The 20,112-nt window shown below is 33.5% G+C and overlaps 4 protein-coding genes across 10 annotated transcripts; 3 read left to right on the top strand and 1 right to left on the bottom strand.

Annotated features, from left to right (window-relative positions):
- The first annotated feature begins 5,585 nt into the window (after positions 1 to 5,585).
- Positions 5,586 to 6,908, top strand: LOC108199120 (CASP-like protein 1E2). The gene is made up of 2 exons (XM_017366864.2): positions 5,586 to 5,923; positions 6,489 to 6,908. The coding sequence occupies exons 1-2, from the start codon at positions 5,673 to 5,675 to the stop codon at positions 6,826 to 6,828; spliced, it is 591 nt and encodes a 196-aa protein (XP_017222353.1). The 5' UTR covers positions 5,586 to 5,672; the 3' UTR covers positions 6,829 to 6,908.
- A 1,975-nt stretch (positions 6,909 to 8,883) lies between these two features.
- On the top strand, positions 8,884 to 10,528 carry LOC108199965 (UDP-glucosyltransferase 29-like). Its single transcript, XM_017367998.2, has one exon. The coding sequence runs from the start codon at positions 9,008 to 9,010 to the stop codon at positions 10,367 to 10,369; it is 1,362 nt and encodes a 453-aa protein (XP_017223487.1). The 5' UTR covers positions 8,884 to 9,007; the 3' UTR covers positions 10,370 to 10,528.
- Positions 10,529 to 12,712: 2,184 nt separating this feature from the next.
- Positions 12,713 to 15,468, bottom strand: LOC108199966 (U4/U6 small nuclear ribonucleoprotein Prp31 homolog). Its single transcript, XM_064083009.1, has 3 exons — positions 13,867 to 15,468; positions 12,937 to 12,991; positions 12,713 to 12,807 (listed from the first exon to the last, which is right to left on the bottom strand). Exon 1 carries the CDS (start codon positions 15,184 to 15,186, stop codon positions 13,939 to 13,941), a length of 1,248 nt encoding a protein of 415 aa, XP_063939079.1. The 5' UTR covers positions 15,187 to 15,468; the 3' UTR covers positions 12,713 to 12,807; positions 12,937 to 12,991; positions 13,867 to 13,938.
- Positions 15,469 to 16,900: 1,432 nt separating this feature from the next.
- LOC108197600 (U4/U6 small nuclear ribonucleoprotein Prp31 homolog) lies at positions 16,901 to 19,095 on the top strand. 7 transcript variants are annotated; one of them, XM_017365261.2, is made up of 4 exons: positions 16,901 to 17,087; positions 17,270 to 17,889; positions 18,012 to 18,067; positions 18,745 to 19,095. In XM_017365261.2, the coding sequence occupies exons 1-4, from the start codon at positions 16,995 to 16,997 to the stop codon at positions 18,762 to 18,764; spliced, it is 789 nt and encodes a 262-aa protein (XP_017220750.1). In that variant the 5' UTR covers positions 16,901 to 16,994; the 3' UTR covers positions 18,765 to 19,095. The 7 variants fall into 7 exon arrangements, with proteins under 7 accessions (XP_017220750.1, XP_017220745.1, XP_017220747.1 ...); XM_017365256.2 differs by having other exon boundaries at positions 18,771 to 19,095; XM_017365258.2 differs by having other exon boundaries at positions 16,902 to 17,087; positions 18,012 to 18,138.
- Positions 19,096 to 20,112: the final 1,017 nt, after the last annotated feature.

Raw genomic sequence — 20,112 nt, forward strand, 5'->3', positions numbered from 1 at the left:
ACCAGGTTCTTTACGTTACTTTTTGGCACGCATTTTAATGCTCCTATAAAGTATACTTACATTATATATTTATTTTTAAAAAAAATCCCCAAAAAAAGTTTGACATTTAAACTTTAATTCAAAAAAAGGAAAAATTAAAAATATGTAATAGAACTATACTTTACGAGAGCCTCAAAATGCGTGCAAACAGTGCACGTAAGCATCCTGATGGGACGGAGGGAGTATTGGCTACCACAATTTAGCTGGTTTGCATGTCTACAACAGTTCTGGTTTTTTGCATCCTAGAGTTGAATTTTTAGAACGTATATATGATTGTTGAAAACATCAGTTGAGGGCTTAAATATTACGATGCAGTTGTCCATATTTAGTCGGAGAAGCATCAAATTGGCAGTTTGGTTTACAAATCGGTAACTTCCCTTTTTTTTTGAACAACAAATTGGTAACTTAATTCACTGATTTACTATTACTTGGTATGGACGTGGAATTATTGAGATCTTCTTTATTGTATCATTTTTATTTTTATCTGTATTTGAAAAAAAAAATACATTTTTAATATTATATCGCTTTTATAATTTTTAACTCCTATCTAAAATTATATATAAGACACATATTATTATTCTGATAAAAATTTGGCGATTCTCGAAAATTTAATAAAAATTGCTTATCACTCTGATGATTGATGAATGGAGGAAAAGTAAACGGACTTGCAGTCAAATGAATGTTGCTAGCTTGTCCATTGAAATATTTGAAAATTTAAAATATAGCTAGAATATATCCTAGCCAGTCATAGAGCTAATTTATTAAAATATGCCGCTAATAATTCATATTAATATTTTTTTAATTAACTCTAATATCTCTTTTTGTAGGTTAAAAAAAATACTAAAATAGTGATCAAGAACCCCGTCTATTCTATTAAATCAGAAAACTAATCGGTTATAATAGTTTATTCCTCACTTAAACCGTGCCGAATTGATTAAAATGTGAAGAGCATGATTAGATAAACTCTTCATCAGTTAAAAAAAAGAAAATGAAAACTCAGTCATCAGAACCTAGAGTAATAATTATGGGATAAATAAGTTACCATGTTATTACTCCCTCCGTCTCTATTTACTTGTCAGTTTGACTTTTTGCACGTAACTTAAGATGATTAAAAAACATAATTTCGCTCGTTATTTTTTAAATTTTTTTTAATGAATAAAATTATAAACTATAAACTTTAATTCAGAAAAAGAAAATTTTAAAAATAATAAGTAGAAGTATGTTTTTTAATCACCTTAAGTTTTGCACGTAACTTGAGATGATTAAAAAACATAATTTCGCTCGTTATTTTTAAATTTTTTTATGAATAAAAATATAAATTATAAACTTTAATTCACAAAAAAAAAATTTAAAAATAATAAGTAGAAGTATGTTTTTTAATCACCTTAAGTTTGAATCACGTGAATTAAAAATAATTATATGATGATCCTATTTCGTTAATTCTCTTGAAGATACAAGGCCTAACAAAAGTGTAGATTCACACATCAATTAATTATACTGATTGTTTAAAGAAATTTATCACACTCATTCAGCATCTTCCTGTTTAAAGAAATTTATCACACTCATTCATCATCATCAACAGGGAAGATGCTGCAACAGCTGCGCCTGCCATAAAGTATCTGCATGGATAGTCCATAAACGGAATTGCAATTTGCAAAGAATTTTATAAAAATAACTTTATATTCTCAAATTTTACGGTAGCATCATATACACTATGGTTTTTTTTTTTAAACCATCATATACGCTATGGTTGTTATCATAATTTCAATAAAATATTATATTTTGTGATTTACACAGACCAGAGTTTAAGGCCAACTCCAACCATAAATTATAATAATAAAATCAATAACTAAACAAAGATAAAATCTTACAAAATTATTCGAAAAAGATAAATGATTCATAAAAATAAATTAAAAGCATTGAAATATTAGATAAAAAAACTAATCTTTAAAATTATTATATTCTTCTTACAAATACTCAACTTTCGAAGTTCAAGATGGATACTCTTGGAGGAAAAAAAACTGATTTAGCTGACGACTAAATCGATAATTTAATTTTTATTTTGAGGTATATTATTGTTTAATTGTCCATGTTAGTATTATTTTATTTCATGTTTTTAAATTTTTAATTTATAATTAATTGTCATTTTAATTATATTCTAATCTTAATTAATCTGTTTTTAATAACATTAAAAAAATCATCAAATAATAAAAATAACAATATTTTAATGTTAAAAAGATTTGTATCAGTGTACCATTCAATGATCCAAATTGAATGTCTCAAATATGAATTTTTGAATCACGATTCGAGATAACTCTTCTAAAGCAAAGAGGATTTTTCTCAATATATTTTTAATTATCTCTAATATCTCTTCTTGTTTTCTAGTAAGGAACATATACAACATTTTTATCATAAAATAGTGTTAATCACTGCTACTCGCTAAAACAACAGTAATATCGGCACTACCGGCTATATTAATCATAAAAACGAATACATAACTAGATAGTCTAATTAGTCACACAAAACTACCTGCTTAGTCATGTAATATAGTAGTTTATTCCTCATTTAAACTGCGGCTATATTAATTAAAATGTGAAAAACATGATCAAAGAAAACTTGTCATTCGGGAACGTAGAGTGATAATTATTTGATAGATAAATTAACAGGTTATAAGTATCACTATTTTTTTTCGGACGTGATGGAGGTAAATATCTTGCATGTTGGGACAAAATAATGAAATATGACGTCTTGTTTCTAAAATGTGGAACAAACCAGCTTACTCGTCGTAGATTGGTTCATAGTTAATCAGTGCTGATAATAGGAATTTCAAACTTATTTGAATTAGTAATTTTGTGAGCGCAAAGATGGATTCTAAAATGCCGGCTTAAGGTTTTTAGTAATATTATATTGCCTACCACAATTTAGCTGGTTTGCATGGCTACCACAATTCTGGTTTTTTGCATCCTAGAGTTGAATTTTTAGAACGTATATAATTGTCGAAAACATTAGTTGAGGGCTTAAATATTAGGATGGGGTTGTCCATATTCAGTCGGAGAAGCATCAAATTTGGCAGTTTGGTTTACAAATTGATAACTTAATTCACTGATTTACTTGGTATGGATGTGGAATTATTGAGATGATCTTCTTTATTGTATCATTTTTATTTTTATCTATATTCAAAAAAAGAAAATTACAATTTTAATATTATATCACTTTTACATTTACCTCCTATCTAAAAAGAGAATTACATATATATTTAACTATGCATGATATATATAGGACACATATTGTTCTGATAAAAATTTGGTGATTCTCAAAAATTTTGTAAAAATAAATTTAATAAAAATTGCTATTTCCGAGTTTAAAGTGATCTTATCTTCAGTATCATTACTAAAATTAAAAATGAAATGTCATTTCAAATTAATATTTTGATAGAATTATACCGTTATAAGGAATGATTGTCCAACAAAGAAAAATAAACAGACTTGCAGTCAAATGAATACATTGAAATATCTAAAAATTAAAAAAAGAGCTGGAATATATCCTAGCCAGTTATAGAGCTAATTTAATTAAATATGCCGCTAATAATTCATATTAATATTTTTTTAGTTAACTCTGATATCTCTCTTTGTACTTTTTCTAGTCAAGAATATATATAGTTCTATTCCATTAAATCAGAAAACTAATCAGTCATGTAAAACCAGCTAGGCTAGTTTATTCCTCACTTAAACAGTGCCGAATTAATTAAAATGCGAAAAGTATGATCAGATAAACTCTTCATAACTCGTCATAAGAACGTAGAGTAATAATTATTATGCTATAAATAAGTTACCAACAACAAATGTTTAAAACTTTAGATACCTGTTGATCCAGTGATACATCTCCAGATCGAGCACTTTAGTCATCCGCACCATCCACTACAAGTATTTGGTGAATTATGTGTACTTCATCTGATACAGAATAGACTCCGTGGTTACAATATTACAATAATCATTTTGTACATGAATTATTTTCGGGTGCCATTTTTTCCAATTTTTTCAAATTCCTCTCATCTCCATTTCTTTCAAAATTGTCATATTTCCTTGTCATGTCTTCTTATCTGCTTATCATGTCTTTTTTATCTATTCAAGATTTTCTTGTCTGATTGCCATATCTATATCCTACCAATTTTTTTACATATTTATTTTAATATGTGATATATTCATAAAATCTTGTAATGAACTTGGAACTTTCTAATTCAAACAGAAAATCAAGAACAAAAAAACATAAACCCAAGGCAATGCTGTCATGCATCAAGTATACGTACATCTCACTCTCGTTTGTTCTCACATTTTGAATTCAACTTTAACTGTCATGTATTTAATTTGTTTAATATAATAACAATAGATGAGATACTTTCAATCTTTCACAACAATGTTCATAAATAAAGAAGATGGGGAATCCTAAATGATTGATGCAGTTGAGAAGATATATATGCCAGCAGAATTGTGGCTAACAGAGAAACAGGACTTTGTCCATCCCATAACTCATTAATGCACAAAAGACCGATCAAGCCAGTAACACTAATAGAGCAAAATCGCTACTGTAATATCTCTTATAACCCGAAAGGAATCAAATTTGCCGTAAAATTGTATAGTAGAATCTGAAGGGTTACAGCTTCCTAGTGTATATGATTTGGACATTCCAAGTTTCGTGTAATGGCAGTGCACTCAAGTAGCTGGCAATGTGCATGTAACAAAATTTGGTTTCTAATGTTCCAAATATACATATGCAATCAGGCATCAGTCGCTAGTAATGAGTGACCCTCGTAACAGCAACCAGGAACTATGCCAAACTTCTTTGTCAGGAACTCGGGTTTCCAAAGTGTTTGGATCCCGTAACTTACAGACTACAGTGTTCTGAAAATTTTTGAGTGAAACTAAAATACGAATGTCAGAAGTTCAGAAGTGCTGGCCTAAATAAACATGATCACATGGGTATTTGGTATCTATTACGACATGGATTGGAACTCCTGAAACAACCTGTTACTGGAATGAAGATGAAGAGACGAACGTGTTGAGAGGTAAATTCGAGTCAGAAGCATCCATCTTTCTAATTTTTTCAAGCTGATCACATGTAATATGCATTCACACTCGCGTCAAACTCTCATCCCCACATCCTGTTATTATCCACTCTGTTCACATCTTACAGATCGAACAATTCTGTTCATTAAATACTTATAATCATACTTCTTAGACCCTAGCAAATTAATACTCGATAGGACATGAACTTGTGTAGGTTATTGCGACAATCCTAACTTGTAGTACTCATTGTTGACACGCTAAAATAACTCTTGTCTATCAAAAACAATCGTGTTTTACAAAGTAATCTAACTATTTAAGCACACCAGAGCATGATTGGATAGCCCAAGTAGTTAAGGGTTTATCCTCTGTTGTCTCAGGTCTTTCGAACCGGAGTTTACACATAAAAAGATCAGTGGAATAAAATAAAAATCACGTAAATATTTGTGAGAGTTGGAACTTCTAATCTTTCGTTTTCCAAAATCTCTATATAAGCAGTTTCCACCTTCACAATTCTTCTTCAAGTCTCTCTCTCTCACTATCTCTCTCTCTTATTGTACACATAATTAGCTGATGGAAACGGAGCAAGTAAACAGAGTTATGGGAGATGAGGAGAAAGAAAGAGCTAGAGGGGTGGGAAAGAAGAGAAAAGTGAGATATACAGGCTTGTTCATAAGGTTAGTGGCTTTGCTACTGTCGCTCGCTGCAGCAATCATTCTGGGACTTGATAAACAGTCCAAGGTTGTTCCCATAACCCTGGTCTCCACCCTGCCTCCGATCAAGGTTCCTGTGACCGCCAAATATCATTACCTCTCCGCCTTCACGTACGTTATTTTCTCCTCCCCTGTCATTTCTTGTTACCCTTATTTCATTGCATCTTCAACTCCAGAACTAAAACGTGTTACATTTGTCATTTCACTGAAATTATAACACAAATTATCACTTCCCTCCATTATTCCATCTGTGGGAGTGCATGTTAAATAATACCATTCAATTAGTAGTTTTCTCACTTAACATGATACCAGAGTTTATTTTAGAGCATCTAAGATAACATAATGTTAAGTGACCAGTGACCACTGACCAATTCTCCTAAAACCTCAGACCTCAGTCTGCATAACTTTCTTTTCGTGTCCATAATTAAATACCTGCGAGGTTGAGATAATATCATGTTAAGTGATCAACTTTCAAAAAACCTCATGATTACCAAGATCCTATTGTATTCTAGCACATAAGAACTAAATTAACAGAGGTTTAGGCCATCCAACATTGCATCTGTATTGTATTCTAGCACATAAGATCCTATTGCATTTTTTTTCGGTTATGATCTATTTTCATATTCAAAGAGCCTGTCCAAATACTAATCCTTGTCCTTTTACATCATATATTCAGATACTTTGTGGTGGCAAACGCGGTGGCAAGCTCATATGGAGCTGTCGTATTGATCCTAACAGTGGCGAATAGGGGGAGCAAGGCCGGGAAACTGGCCAAGGCCATCATCATACTTGACCTCATCATGGTGGCTGTCCTTGCTTCCGCTAATGGTGCTGCTGCGGCTGTCGGATATCTTGGGCATGAAGGCAATAAACATGTGAGATGGAACAAAGTTTGCAATATTTTCGGAAGATTTTGTAACCTAGTGATAGTTGCTGTTGGAGTTTCGCTCCTCGGATCGCTGTCATATATCTTCCTGATTGTGCTTGCTGTGCTTAGTGTCCATAAGAAGCACTAGCAGCATAAAGACCGTTTCATTCTGTAATGCTATATACTCTCTGTCTTAACCATTATTCAAGAAGAAAGAAAGAATTTGCACGCGTACTTTGAAAATGACGAGACTAACTCAGTGTTCTAAAAATCGACGATTAGTCTTAATTATTTAGAGAGAAGAATTTGTACGTGCCAGCACAAACTAGATTTAATTGGGGCATAATCGCACACCCCATCCTAGTACATTTTTATAATATAAAAGCTAATTACACTCGTTATTTTCATCTAAATCTCCTTATTTATCAAATATATATAACTCAATTATCTTTGTTTCTATATTTTTAATCGGCATCTCCCAAAATCATCACAAGCTTTTGCAGAGATATGTTGAAATTTTTTGACAGCAATGAAGCTAAGTGTAAAAAAAACAAGAGACGCAGCTTCCAGGTTTTTCTTCCTTATCTGAATTTAGGTCAAATATATAGAGGTTCGCGTCCTTGTTTAATATTTTATTTAATTTTGGATAGAATTGACCTTAAATGGGCTTGTTTTGCCCACTACTAGTCTGGGTTGGTTAGGAGGCCCAAGTGTCCAGTGTCAAATTCCGACACAGATCTTGGACATGGACCCACTACCGGTAGAGCTGTAATTCGAGTCGGGCGCCTCGCGAGCTCGCCCGGCTCGAACTCATTCTTTTAAGTGGGCTCGACTCGACTCGTTAAACGAGCCGAGTTCGGGTAAAGGTTCGGCTCGTTTAATTAAACGAGCCGGCTCGACTCGTGAAATTAAACGAGCTGAGTTCGGGTAAAGATTTGGGTTCGATTAAGTGTAAAATTATACGAGCTGGCTCGCTCGACTCGTTAAAACCGGCTCGTTTAGCTCGACTCGACTCGTGAAATTAACCGAGTCGAGTTCGGGCAAAGATTTAGGCTCGTCGCTTGATTAGTTAATCGAGCTGGCTCGGCTCGATTAGACTTGGCTCGAATTAGGCTCGGCTCGAAACTCGCCCGGCTCGACTCGAATTACAGCCCTAACTACTGGTATTGGACGAATTTTCAAAGTTCCATCCGGATAATCCTAAAAATCGGATATCAGGTTAATTTTAAGAACCGGGCCTCGTACCAGGTTTTGCAGTTTCTCATTAAATTCGTAGAGCATATCAAAATTCATTCACGTTAGGAATTAGGAGTGGTTTAGAATAATACTGGGATAGTGGGATTTATTGTTAGCCTACTGAAATTTTGGCAATGTTTTTGTACATCCTGTTTAGAATCTTTAGGTTACATTTTTTTAGTTGGCTAAAAACAGCCTGTAATTAGCAGCCATTTTTCTCCGAATTCATATAAACTTCAGTACTTCACTTGAAAATTAACGACTTTTATATTATCATTTATTTGTTATCTGAAGCAAGCGTTGGTTTCTAACTCCATATTCAATCTGAATCTCATAAGTGATTAAACTCTTTAAAAAAAAGGTAAAAGTTCTGGGAAAAAAAACTAGCATTAGCAGCTTTTTATATGTACTTATGACTTCTACACACTGATCAAGAAAAATAAAAGTCGACTTCTTATCGAAAAAAGCCAGAAGTGGCAATAGCCAAACATGCACGTAAACTATTACTCCCTCCGTTCCTTTATGTTAGTCACTTTGATTTTGTGCACGTAATTTGAGGTGTAAAAAAACATATTTCCACGTATTATTTTTCAAATTTTCTTTTTCTAAATAAAAATTTAACATCTATATTTTTATTCAGAAAAAGAAAATTTGAAAAATAATGTGTAGAAATATGTTTTTTTCAAAATCCGTGCAAAAAATCAAAACGATTAACAAAAAAGAACTGAGGGAGTATCAAACATAAACATAAAGAAGATTACTTGTGCACCTAAGATTACTGGCTTTTTATTTGCAGATATGTAGTTTCAGGAGACAACAAAAGTAATGTAAAAACCTAATTTGACTTGTTCAACCACCAAAAGATTAGTACTTTGAGTATTTATTAAGACTGACACAAATCACCTAAAACTGATTATAATATAAGACTAATCATTATAAAATGTTACTAGTAATCAACATGTCTGGCGAGACGTTGAAAACAGAGCAATTTTCAGTGTAAGACATTGTTATATGGCCCAGGATCATGTGAATTCACCTACCCTCTGCAATATACACAGATATATCAGTCTCTGTTTTTTCAGTATCAAACCATGGCTACCACGAAAGAAGATAGTATGAGAGTTTTAATGTTACCATGGTTAGGCTACGGTCACATCTCACCATTCTTGGAGCTAGCCAAGAAGCTCTCCAGCAAAAACTTCTTCATATACTTTTGCTCAACCCCCATTAACCTCACTTCCATCGAAAACAAACTGTCACCAACTGATCTTTCTTGCATACAACTGGTTGAACTCAACTTACCTTCTTCCCCTGAACTCCCTCCATATTGTCACACTACTAATGGCCTCCCATCCCATCTCCACCCTAAACTATTCCAAGCATTCGACGAGTCTAAACCCGAGTTCTCCAACATTCTTGAAACTCTGAAACCTGATCTTGTTATCTATGACAGCCATCAGACATGGGTTTCGGAAGTGTCATCTTCCCATCACATTCCTGCAATATATTTCCATACTTCTAGTGCTACATCAAAGTCTTTCTTTTACTATGCTTTCAAGAACAGGGGATCAGGCTTGCCTTTTCCTTCTTCGGTTGTTTCTCTTCGTCCTGTGGAGATTCAGAAGATGATTGCTGCTGCTCCCATTGATGCTGGTAAAACAACTGAAGATGATGATCCTTTTCTTTCTTGTATTGCAAAGTCATTCGGATTCATGCTTATCAAAAGCTGTAATGATATTGAGGAGAAGTATATCAATTATATGTCTATTTTGACAAACAAGAGAGTTGTACCTGTGGGTGTACTAAGTTATCATGAAGAATGTGAGGAAGCTGAGAATGATAAAGAAATGATGGAATGGCTAGACAGTAAAGAGAAGGCCTCGACTGTGTATGTTTCTTTTGGGAGTGAGACTTTTCTGTCAGAGAAAGAGATAGAAGAGTTGGCTTTTGGGCTTGAGATTAGTAATGTGAATTTCATATGGGTTATCAGGTTTCCAAAAGAGGCGGAAAAAATCAAGATTGAAGAGGTTTTGCCAGAAGGGTTCGTCAATAGGGTGAAAGGTAGGGGAATAATTGTGGACGGTTGGGCGCCACAGGATAAAATATTAGGACATTCGAGTACAGGAGGTTTTGTTAGTCATTGTGGGTGGAGTTCTGTCACGGAAAGTTTGAGTCATGGGGTTCCGATTATCGGGCTCCCAATGAACTTTGATCAGCCATTGAACTGCAGGATGGTGGCTGAGCTCGGTGCTGGTTTGGAGATTGAGAAAGATGGTAAACTTGAATTCGGAAGGACAGAGGTTGCTAGAGTTATAAAAGAAGTAGTGAACGGAGATAGTGCTGTGATGAAAACGGCTAAAGAATTGAGTGAGAATATTAAGATGAATGAAGCAGAGGTAATTTCTGTTGCAGTTGAGGAGATCAAAAAAGTCTGCGCCAAGATTCAACATTAGGCAAGAAGAGTAGGCAGAAATCATTTATGTTGCTATAAACATAAAATTTCATTATTTTCTTCTCGTTTGGGGCAGTACAATGTTACGTTTCTGGGGTATTATCATAGTTTATATGAGTATGCTTTGTTTCTCAAACCGATCAATAAATGTGATTTCTTAGATGTGTTCTTATGTGACTATTTTCATTCTAATTCATCTAAAACCATCCTCCAAACAAATAAAATAATATCTAAAATTATGCTACATACGGATACTTTGACAATATTGGCAACAGAATCAACAACTAAAGAAAATCCAATTTCAGAATGCAACACTAAACCAAGATTGTGATCCTTTCCATTTTCTAATAATCTACTTGGCTTCATGTATCTAAAACTAACAACACTTTCAATATTAAAATTTATATGGACTTATCAAAATTAATAAACATTCAACAAGCACATAAATTAATTCAAATAAACAATGTTGTATATTTCTTGTAATCATCTTAACAACTTCCTTACATCCCTCACCTAACCGGTAACCTCTGCTGATGCTCATCAAAAGCCACATTTACAGACAAGAATCACCTCAACTAGAAAAGTGCAAACAGGCCTTATCTAGGAGGAAAGAGGGTGGTGCAAGACGCAATCATGCTCAAGAAGGGGGTTGAGAAGTAAGACGCCCTTAGTTTCATCTTAGTGTCTGATTATCAGGAGGAAGCAATCACCTTACTGATTTCATATTACCAAAACTTGCGACATAACCATCAAATGCTAGGTTTCTCTATTCTTATCTAATATCACTCCCCGACAACAGTTATATTACTTATATTTTGCAACTATATATAACTATACAGAATTCAGCAAACAAAATCAGCAAATCAGCAAAAATTTAACACCAAATTGCGACACAAATGACAAAACCAAGATCATATACCCTCAAGTATCTGTTCATTACTTTTGCTTCATGTATCAAACACTTATAACATTCTGAAAATAAAATTCTGTTCAAGTCACCAAAATTGCATAATATTCAATAATCACAAAAACCAGTCTAAACAAACAATATATCCCTTCTAATCATCTCAATAACTACCTTACCTCTCTCACCGCCACCTACATTCGCAGTCACAGTCACCACCAACTTCCGCCTATGCTCATCAACAGCCACATTTGCCGCCAAAATCTCGACTCCATACTTATCAAACACCTTCACAATATCCACCACCAACCTCCGCCTAAACTCCGCCTCAATTCCAAAAAATGCAACTCCACCAGAGGCCCTAACTTCCACAGCCGATCCTCGATCACCGAAACTAAACAACACTGAATTGGCCTCCAATTTTTCCGAGATTGAGCGCTTAAGCTTCTCCAACACACTTATATCATGTTCTAATTCTCGTATGTACTCAATTGTTCCGCTAACAATTCGCTCCTTTGTAGCCTTCAATCACAACACAATTGACAAAATCAATATTAATCAAAGCACACAAATTACATTTACATCACAATTAATTAATATCATATATTTTGCATCAAAGCATACAAAAATACATATATACAATGAAATCTCTAAAATAAACCTAGATATTATAATTTTAACCCGTGAAAAGGTACCTTAGGTAAGAGATTAGGGACAATAGACTGAAGAACAGAGCAACTATCAGCGAAGTTTTTTCTTCTCAGCCGTTCGTTGCTTCTTTTATAAGCTTCTCCTCTTGTTTCCTCGTCCACTTTCATCACTTTTTCTGCGATTTACACAAATGCGTGTGCATGTACTGTATATATAAAAGTGGAGCAGGGTTGGTAAATTGCAGGGGAGAACAGGTTGGGTCTCGGTTTTTGAATAAAATCGGAATCGAAATAAAAATTATAATCATAATTGATGTATCAGTTTAGATCAAAAAAATTCGATTTGATTATAATTAGTTTGATTTTGATTTTAAAATTGGAAAAGATAAAATCGAATAAGATGAAATAAACGAAGCAAGGTTAATTGATAAAAACATGCCATATTATTAGAAATTTACGCAAATCAAATAAAAATAGTCACATATTAATAAATAAAAAGATTGTTTGACAAAGTTTAAAAGAAGTAATTTATTATTTAAAACAAAGAAATAGATTATAAGTGAAAAATATGGTTTGGACTTGTATGTTATTAAAAATATGTGGATATGGTGACTTGTAAATTATTAAAAGCTAGAAAATATTTAGGTTTCGCTATTTATTTTTATAGAATTTTAAACAAAAACTCATTTTTATTCCGAGAAGCCATGTTCCTGAACACACAAACAGCCGCAGAGTGGGAGGGCTCGGGCCATTAAATTCATCATCAAACAACTGAATGAAAACTAGGCAATTTCGATGAGCAAATGTAAAATCTTCTACAATCTTTGGCAGGGTTTGGGAGCTTTCACAGAATGCATCAAAAATCCTCTGCATATCAGAGTCTTCCTGAAAACATGACACAAAAACAATGCTACTGACATAGAAAAGATACAGAACAACATTCTACAGTAGCATTGGCCTAATAAGAAAAGCAGATACAAAATCGGAGTTGCATAAATAGCCACAAGACATTACCATTATTCATGGATATCCAATTTTTCCATCAGATTTCTGACAACCTTGAGCTCCACTGTCAAATTATGAAGTAACGGATAAATACGAAGTTAAAAACCAACGCTTGCTTCAGATAACAAATAAATGATAATATAGAAGTCGTTAATGTTCAAGTGAAGTACTGAAGTTAATATGAATTCAGAGAAAAATGGCTGCTATTTACAGGCTGTTTTTAACCAACTAAAAGAATGTAACCTAGAAATTCTAAACAGGATGTATAAAAACATTGCAGACCACTTGATAGACTTCAAAATGTCAAAATTTTAGTAAGCTACCAATAAATCCCAGTGTCTGCCTTTCTGCAAAACTTTTTAAGAAAAGTCTGAGGTTAGCAGAAGTAGCTACATTCCAACATTTCACAAAAACAAATGCAAGTTTGTGTGGTTAATTGTCCATAACTATGTTTAATTGTTCCTCTGCACGCACAGTTGACGTTAATGAATGGAAGGGAGGCACCTTGCGTTATAACTTATAAGAATGATTACATTAACTTTTTTTCTCTTTTTTCCAGTAAAATACAATCTCACAAGAACATAGGGTATCTTCAAATTAGGGACTGATCATATCTTTGTTTTGTCCTAATTAGATAAAATGCACAATTCATAAGAATTAGAAATCTGCTGCAAGTTTTGCATCCATATCCCTGTTTAGCAGTAATTTGTAACCTGAGATCCATGTTAATCGCTATGGGCAATGAACACAACAGACTCGTTCTCTGCACTAGGCTGCTAATCACACACTTATATTCCAGATATTCAGGATATAGGATTACATGAGGATTTAAACACTACAACAAAAAAAGAATTCAATGCAACAAAAACACTTGTATGACAGAGATTATCTAGACAAGCTAAAATATAATAGAGCGAAAAACACTTGTTGCATTCTTACCAAGCTAGATGGCTACTGAGATTATGATGAGAATGATAACACCAATCAAGGGTTTTGTGTTGCACTACCAAGCTAGTTAGCTGGATTTGCGAGCTGAATTCCCTGAAAAGGTGTAAAGGCCAAACTTGAAGTGAATCCTGAGGTTGCAAAACTACTTGCAGAGCTCCTCCCTCCGTACTTTTTTGTAACTTTGGCAGCAAGTTTGCTCTGACCAATTGATGCCCGCAACATTCCATATCCCACCCCTAAACCATCCCCTAAAGAGCTCTCCTCCGGCACTCCAAACTGCATCCGGTTTCTTAGCTTCTGCATATCCGTTACAGCATATCTTTCTTTCATTTTCCTTAATCGCCGACCCCCTCTCCTTTTTTTCTGACGGACATCAGGAATTGGAAGAGGTTTCACATGTCTTGCAGGATGCAGCTCTTGCTTATTCTCAATCTTCTTAAGGATCTCCTCACGCAAGGCCCTCCCAACTCCCCCACTTAAATCCCCTCCAGTAAAATCAACAGAGGCAGCAAGTGTAGATTTTAAAGCTAACTGACGCGAAGCAAGCTTCCTCAAAGCAGGGGGCGTGCTCTGGAAAATCTCCGTTTGCTCCATATATCCTCCACGAAATTTATAATTTGCGGCTGAAAATCCTGCTAAATTATTGGGCTTAGCACCAAGAAGCTGAACATTGTATTCTCTATTAGCAAGTCCTGATAATCCACCAGCAGCGACAATCAATTTGGCAGCAACAGCACTGCCAACTATAGCAGAAAGATTCGGAGCAATAAATCCCATTCTACTCTCTACATAATCAAGAACCTTGTTCTTTTCTGAATCCAGCGCAAGAACCCTGTCACAGGCCTCCACTATCTTCCCCAGATCTTCAGCATCGAGTGGCTTGCCCCTTGTGGTTGACGCGGTAATTGAGACCGCCATAATAATAGCTGAGGGCAATAGTTGTTCCAAATCAACCAGGGTCAGATCAACTTCGTTCCCAATCTTTTTCACAACACGAGCAAAGTCAATCGGATGCTTCACCAGCGACTCAAGCTCTGGAAATTTGAGGCGGTACTTGTCACGAATAAAATTATGAATAATCATTATTTCGTTTTCAATATCAACTGACAAAGCAATGCAGTCCACTATTAGCTGGTATTCTAGATCAGATTCGTCCTCCTCGAGATCAATATAACGCTTGGATTTCTGTAGGTTGGATACGTTGTCCAAATCAGCAGCAGAATTGATGACTTGAATCTCAGCAAGCTCCCCGTCCACATGGTCAGAAAGGTCATTAAGATCTGCCATGAACGAATCAGCAAAAGTTGCCATTATCTTTCGAGTGTTTCTCACCAGAATCCAAGAGCTTAATTGCAAAAAACAATTCCAGACAAGAAAAACCCTAGTATAAAGAAAACGAAAGAAAGCGAGGAATATAATCTGTATATATAGGTTTTAAGCACCAAATATAAAACCTACTCCAATTCTAATTCTAATACGATATCCAAAACATACTATGATTCCCCTGATTCCTATCGTTTGCACAATTTTGATATTCTCTGATAGAAAATGTTTCTTGTAGACCACAAAAGTACTTTAATATTGAAGGCGAACATTTTAGCAATTTATTTTGTTACAATTTAATACATGATAATTATTACTTTCATGTGGTGGTTATAAGCACATAACTGGAAATCAGGACATGTTTATCTCTTTTTTTACTTTGTAAAATGTTATACATATCATCTTAAAGTTGTTTGTGTTCTTCGCCAATTATCGTTTATTTTCTCCGCTTGCAGAACATCCAACAATAAACGTGTGTTGTACGGTAGTTAATTTTATTGGTCCGACAAAGTTAACATAATTTATGTTAAAGAATCGTTAGGTGGGTCATGAGCAAAAGAGATGGGTAGAGTTATCCGACTTGCCTCTAATCATAGTAGTTGATGATGAAAAAAATAAGTCCATTGTCCCCAAATCCGGTGAATAAGATGACCGTGCTGCACTAATTTTTGATAATAATTGTTCTGGCCACCGATTTTTTCCGATTGTGTTGCAGGGTTTGTTGTTGATTTCTAAATATATGATGCTACATACACGCTCCAAAAGATAAGTATAGAGAATAATATAAAATTTTCAAAGATAATTATATTAGTCATCAATAAATCTCAACCATTTATTGATCTTATAATGTAACGGTGGATTCTTTGGTCTACAAACACTATAACTAATACTAGTTTATAACCCGTGTCATGAACGGGTGATTATACTAACCGAATTTTTAAATATTTTGACTTAATTTTAGTTAAAAAAAATAGTTTCTATATTATCCAATGTTAATTTTAGAAAATTGAGTTTTTTTTAGGTAGAAAATATAAAAATGATAATAATTTTAGTCAAAGAAGATAATTGATTACTGTATCTAAGTAGGTCTATCGACCAAATTTTTAATATTTCGATTTTAATAGTACTAAGCCGAACTCTGAAAAAATATATTAAATGATTAAATTTTGGATATTATACTGTATTAGTCAATATTCTATATAAATTATAAGTTTAATGATAAAAATCATATTTGAAAAAGAGTAAATTATAATCCTAAAAACTTTATTTGAGAAAAAGTTAACCTGAGATATATGTAGATGAAATTAGAAAAAATAATTTTTATAATTTTTATAATCAATTATTATTTCTTAAAAGTAAGATAAACCTGACAGAAACATAAAAATATAAAATAAAAATATTAATGATAATTTTTAACGAAAAATAGACCAAAATTATAAATTTAAATTGCAACGATTAATTGTGATGTTGCCCTTTTTTGAGACATTCTTGATTATTTGGGTTGACAATATTTTCAGTTTTAAAATTTTATATTCAACTTGTCAAGAAACAAATAAGCTCACTCTTTTTATTTTTAATATATTATTTATGTTTTGATGGTATTGACTATTGGTTGGGAGTGAAAGTATTTTCTTTGTGATAAAAAAATGAAAAACACAACAAAATAATAATGGACAAAGGGTGAGACAATTTGGAAAAAGATATTAAAAACAAAATAGGATTCGTACCCGAATATGAGCATCTGGTGACTAGCACTAGGACTGCGATACACACAAAAGCTCGGGCGGTGGATAACAATGGCACCGATTGAGATTGATGTCTTCCGCTTTGGAAGCGACGATGAGGTCACAGAACTCCCTGAATCGCAGTTGAACATTGAGTTTATCAAGGTACTGTGCTATATTATCTATTTATTTTTCGAGTTTTTAGTTTAATCAGTAATCGTTATGTAATTGAACTGGAAATCTGGAATACGAGTTTAGCAGGTTGTATTATATTTCGATTTTGTAGTTTCGTTACAAATTTTGATAATTAAACTGGAAGTAGGGTTTAACAGATTTCGATTTTGTAGCAGAGAGTTGAAGATTTTCTCGAAATTCATCATGTTCCCTCCCGTGGACTAGATTTGACATCTGAAGGGCTTATTTTTGATGCTATTCATTTTTTGATGAAAATTGAAAACGAGTTGTATGTGATGTTTCGTCGCCACTTTTCGGGGCCTGAATCCGTTGTCAAAAAAACTGTAACGGATTGGATTAATGAGGAGCATCATGATGAGTCATTTGATCACGTGCTTGAACTTGTTTCACTGAGGAAGAGGCTTGTGGACTTGGTTGATGGTTGGGTGGTTTACAGTGCACCCAACCTCTCTGCCCTAGTTGGAACATTGGTTGCGGGAAAGATTATGGTCACGGCTGGTGGATTAGGATTCTTAGCAAAGATGCCTTCTTGTAACATCCAACTCCTCGGATTCCAAAACATTTTTCTAGATGGACTACCCGCTAAATTTACCCTAGGCTATCTTCAGGAGTCTGAAATTTTGCAAACCTTTCCATCAGCGGTAACCAGGGGTGCTGCTCTTGTGCTTGCTGCCAACTGTCGTACTGCTGCGCGATTTGATTTTATGGAAACAGATCCATCTGGAAGTACAGGAAAACATTTGCGAGAAGTTGTTCTCAACAAGCTTAGAAGGTACGGTTAGGCAACCTCTACTGAGAATATCTCATTTACAATCCAGCATAAACATAGTTTCATGTATGAATTTTGTCATCTTAGTAATGCACGTCTGTGTTCTTAAAATCTGGCATTCTCAGATATGAAAAGAGGCTCTTACCAGGACTTGGAGAGCTTGACCAGAGTACACCGCCGGGTAATGTTTGTTTACAACGTTAGGAGCTTTTGCTTCACACGGGGATGGCCCCTGACTGCTAACGTAACTAGGTAGAATTGTTTTTTTCCTGTCATAATACATCATGTTTCTGCAACTGACAAATACAAGTAGTATGTTTCATTTGGTATTTCCAACAGAAAGGTGCTCATCCTGATTCCTTTCTGTACCTCTGGTGTTTGTAGCTATATCAAAGACTTCACTAAGTGGCTTCTATAGCGTTCAATCTGACTTTAATATGTTTTTAGTTTGTTGTTTTTATCTCTCATTCACTTGTATGAGACTATGAATACGTTGCTTCTGAAATGTTAAGTGAGATTGTAACTGATGGCCTTTGAAATCTCCACAAATCTATGGCTTCCTTTTCTGCAAGGCGGAATCATTTGGCCCGCAGCCAGCACACTAACAGATGGAAACAGGCTCGTCCTTTTCACAATAGTATATGCTTATAAGTAGTATTAAAAATGATAACAATAACGGTTGTGCCAGAGGCAGTAACTTTGACGAATAACTGCAACTTAATTACTGTTAATATTTAGTTCCTGAAGACTAGCCTCTATCTAATGCTGAAACATGAAGAATTTATTAATCATTTATGAATCGAATACTAGTTGCGGGAGATGTGATTCTTATGTATTATGTCTTGCTATTTCTTATAGGGCTAGAATTGATAATATGATTGCAGAATCTGGAGAGAAACAGGGTAGATTTTCCGGAGTAGGTCTGGTGGCAAAGCCCTGGGAGATTGCAAAATGGTGATTGGGAGATTGCAACTTGAAAGTTGGTGACTGGGTCCTCACAGTAGTTTCTTTTTGTGAATATGAGGTGAGAGGAGATTCCTAGGTTCCATGATTTTAACAAGGCAGGTGAAACTTGTGGCAGAAAAAATGTAAACTAGCACACTTCTGATTCTTCTGAATGTGTGTATACTTCATTAACCTGTCACTGAGTCATAATGTATGACCTTGGCACCTTGCCCTAAATCAGAATATCAGATCATGAGACTTCAAGATGTTGTGCACTCTCACAATCTGTGAGATATGTTACAGGAAATGGAGAGTAAATCGAGTTACATCCAGTCTAAGCTGCTTAACATTATCCTTCTAGATCTTAATATAATAATATTATTAACTTATATATTAGTAAAACTAAAAATAGCTTATTTTAGAAGTTTTCTGAAAAGTCTCTTAAATTATATGATCTTACAATTTTTTTTTTCAGGAAATATTCTTTTGTATATCTAAGTTTTTTAGTTTTTCACATAATATGTGCTGTTAATAAGTATAATCGTAAGAAACATTTATTAAAATTAATTAATTAATTATTTGGTTGAATATATCAGATAACAAAATACTAATCAGAATTTGAAATAACTAGATATTGATAGAATATATATGATAATAAATATAATATATCTGTAATGATAAAATTTTATTCCAATATAATTTATGAGGACTGATTAATAAAAAATGGTTTTTTCATAAATACCCAATCTTATAAAGTTTTTTGCCAAAATATTATATTCTTTTCCAGAAAAAAATTGTAAAAAATAGACGTCGTGTTTGCAATCATTTTTACAACTTCTAGCAACCACATATTTTTTTATCACAAAAATAAGTTTAAATAAATGTGTTATTGCACAATAAGTTAAATGGATTTAATTTTATGAATTTTAATGAATTTCATGTGATTTTGATAAATGTCGAATGGTTGATATGGATACTTTACGATTTAAACATAATACTTCAAAATCTCATGATTCTGATGGGATTTACAAAAATTTAAAATATACTGAACAATCCCATAAGATTCATCATTTTATAAAATTCAAAAAAATTCATCAGTATTGGAATATCATCAAATTTTAATGAATTATTCAAATACTAATGATTTTTAAACAATCCAGTTGAATATCATTGGATTTTCGACTATTAAATTAAAATCCTTATTAAATATTAGAGGATCTTATAGCATAATTTAAAACATCAACTGAAAATTTCAAAATTTTAATAAATTTAAATAATCTT

This window comes from Daucus carota, chromosome 8, assembly GCF_001625215.2.
Source record: "Daucus carota subsp. sativus chromosome 8, DH1 v3.0, whole genome shotgun sequence".
In the NCBI taxonomy this organism is placed as follows: Eukaryota; Viridiplantae; Streptophyta; class Magnoliopsida; order Apiales; family Apiaceae; genus Daucus; species Daucus carota.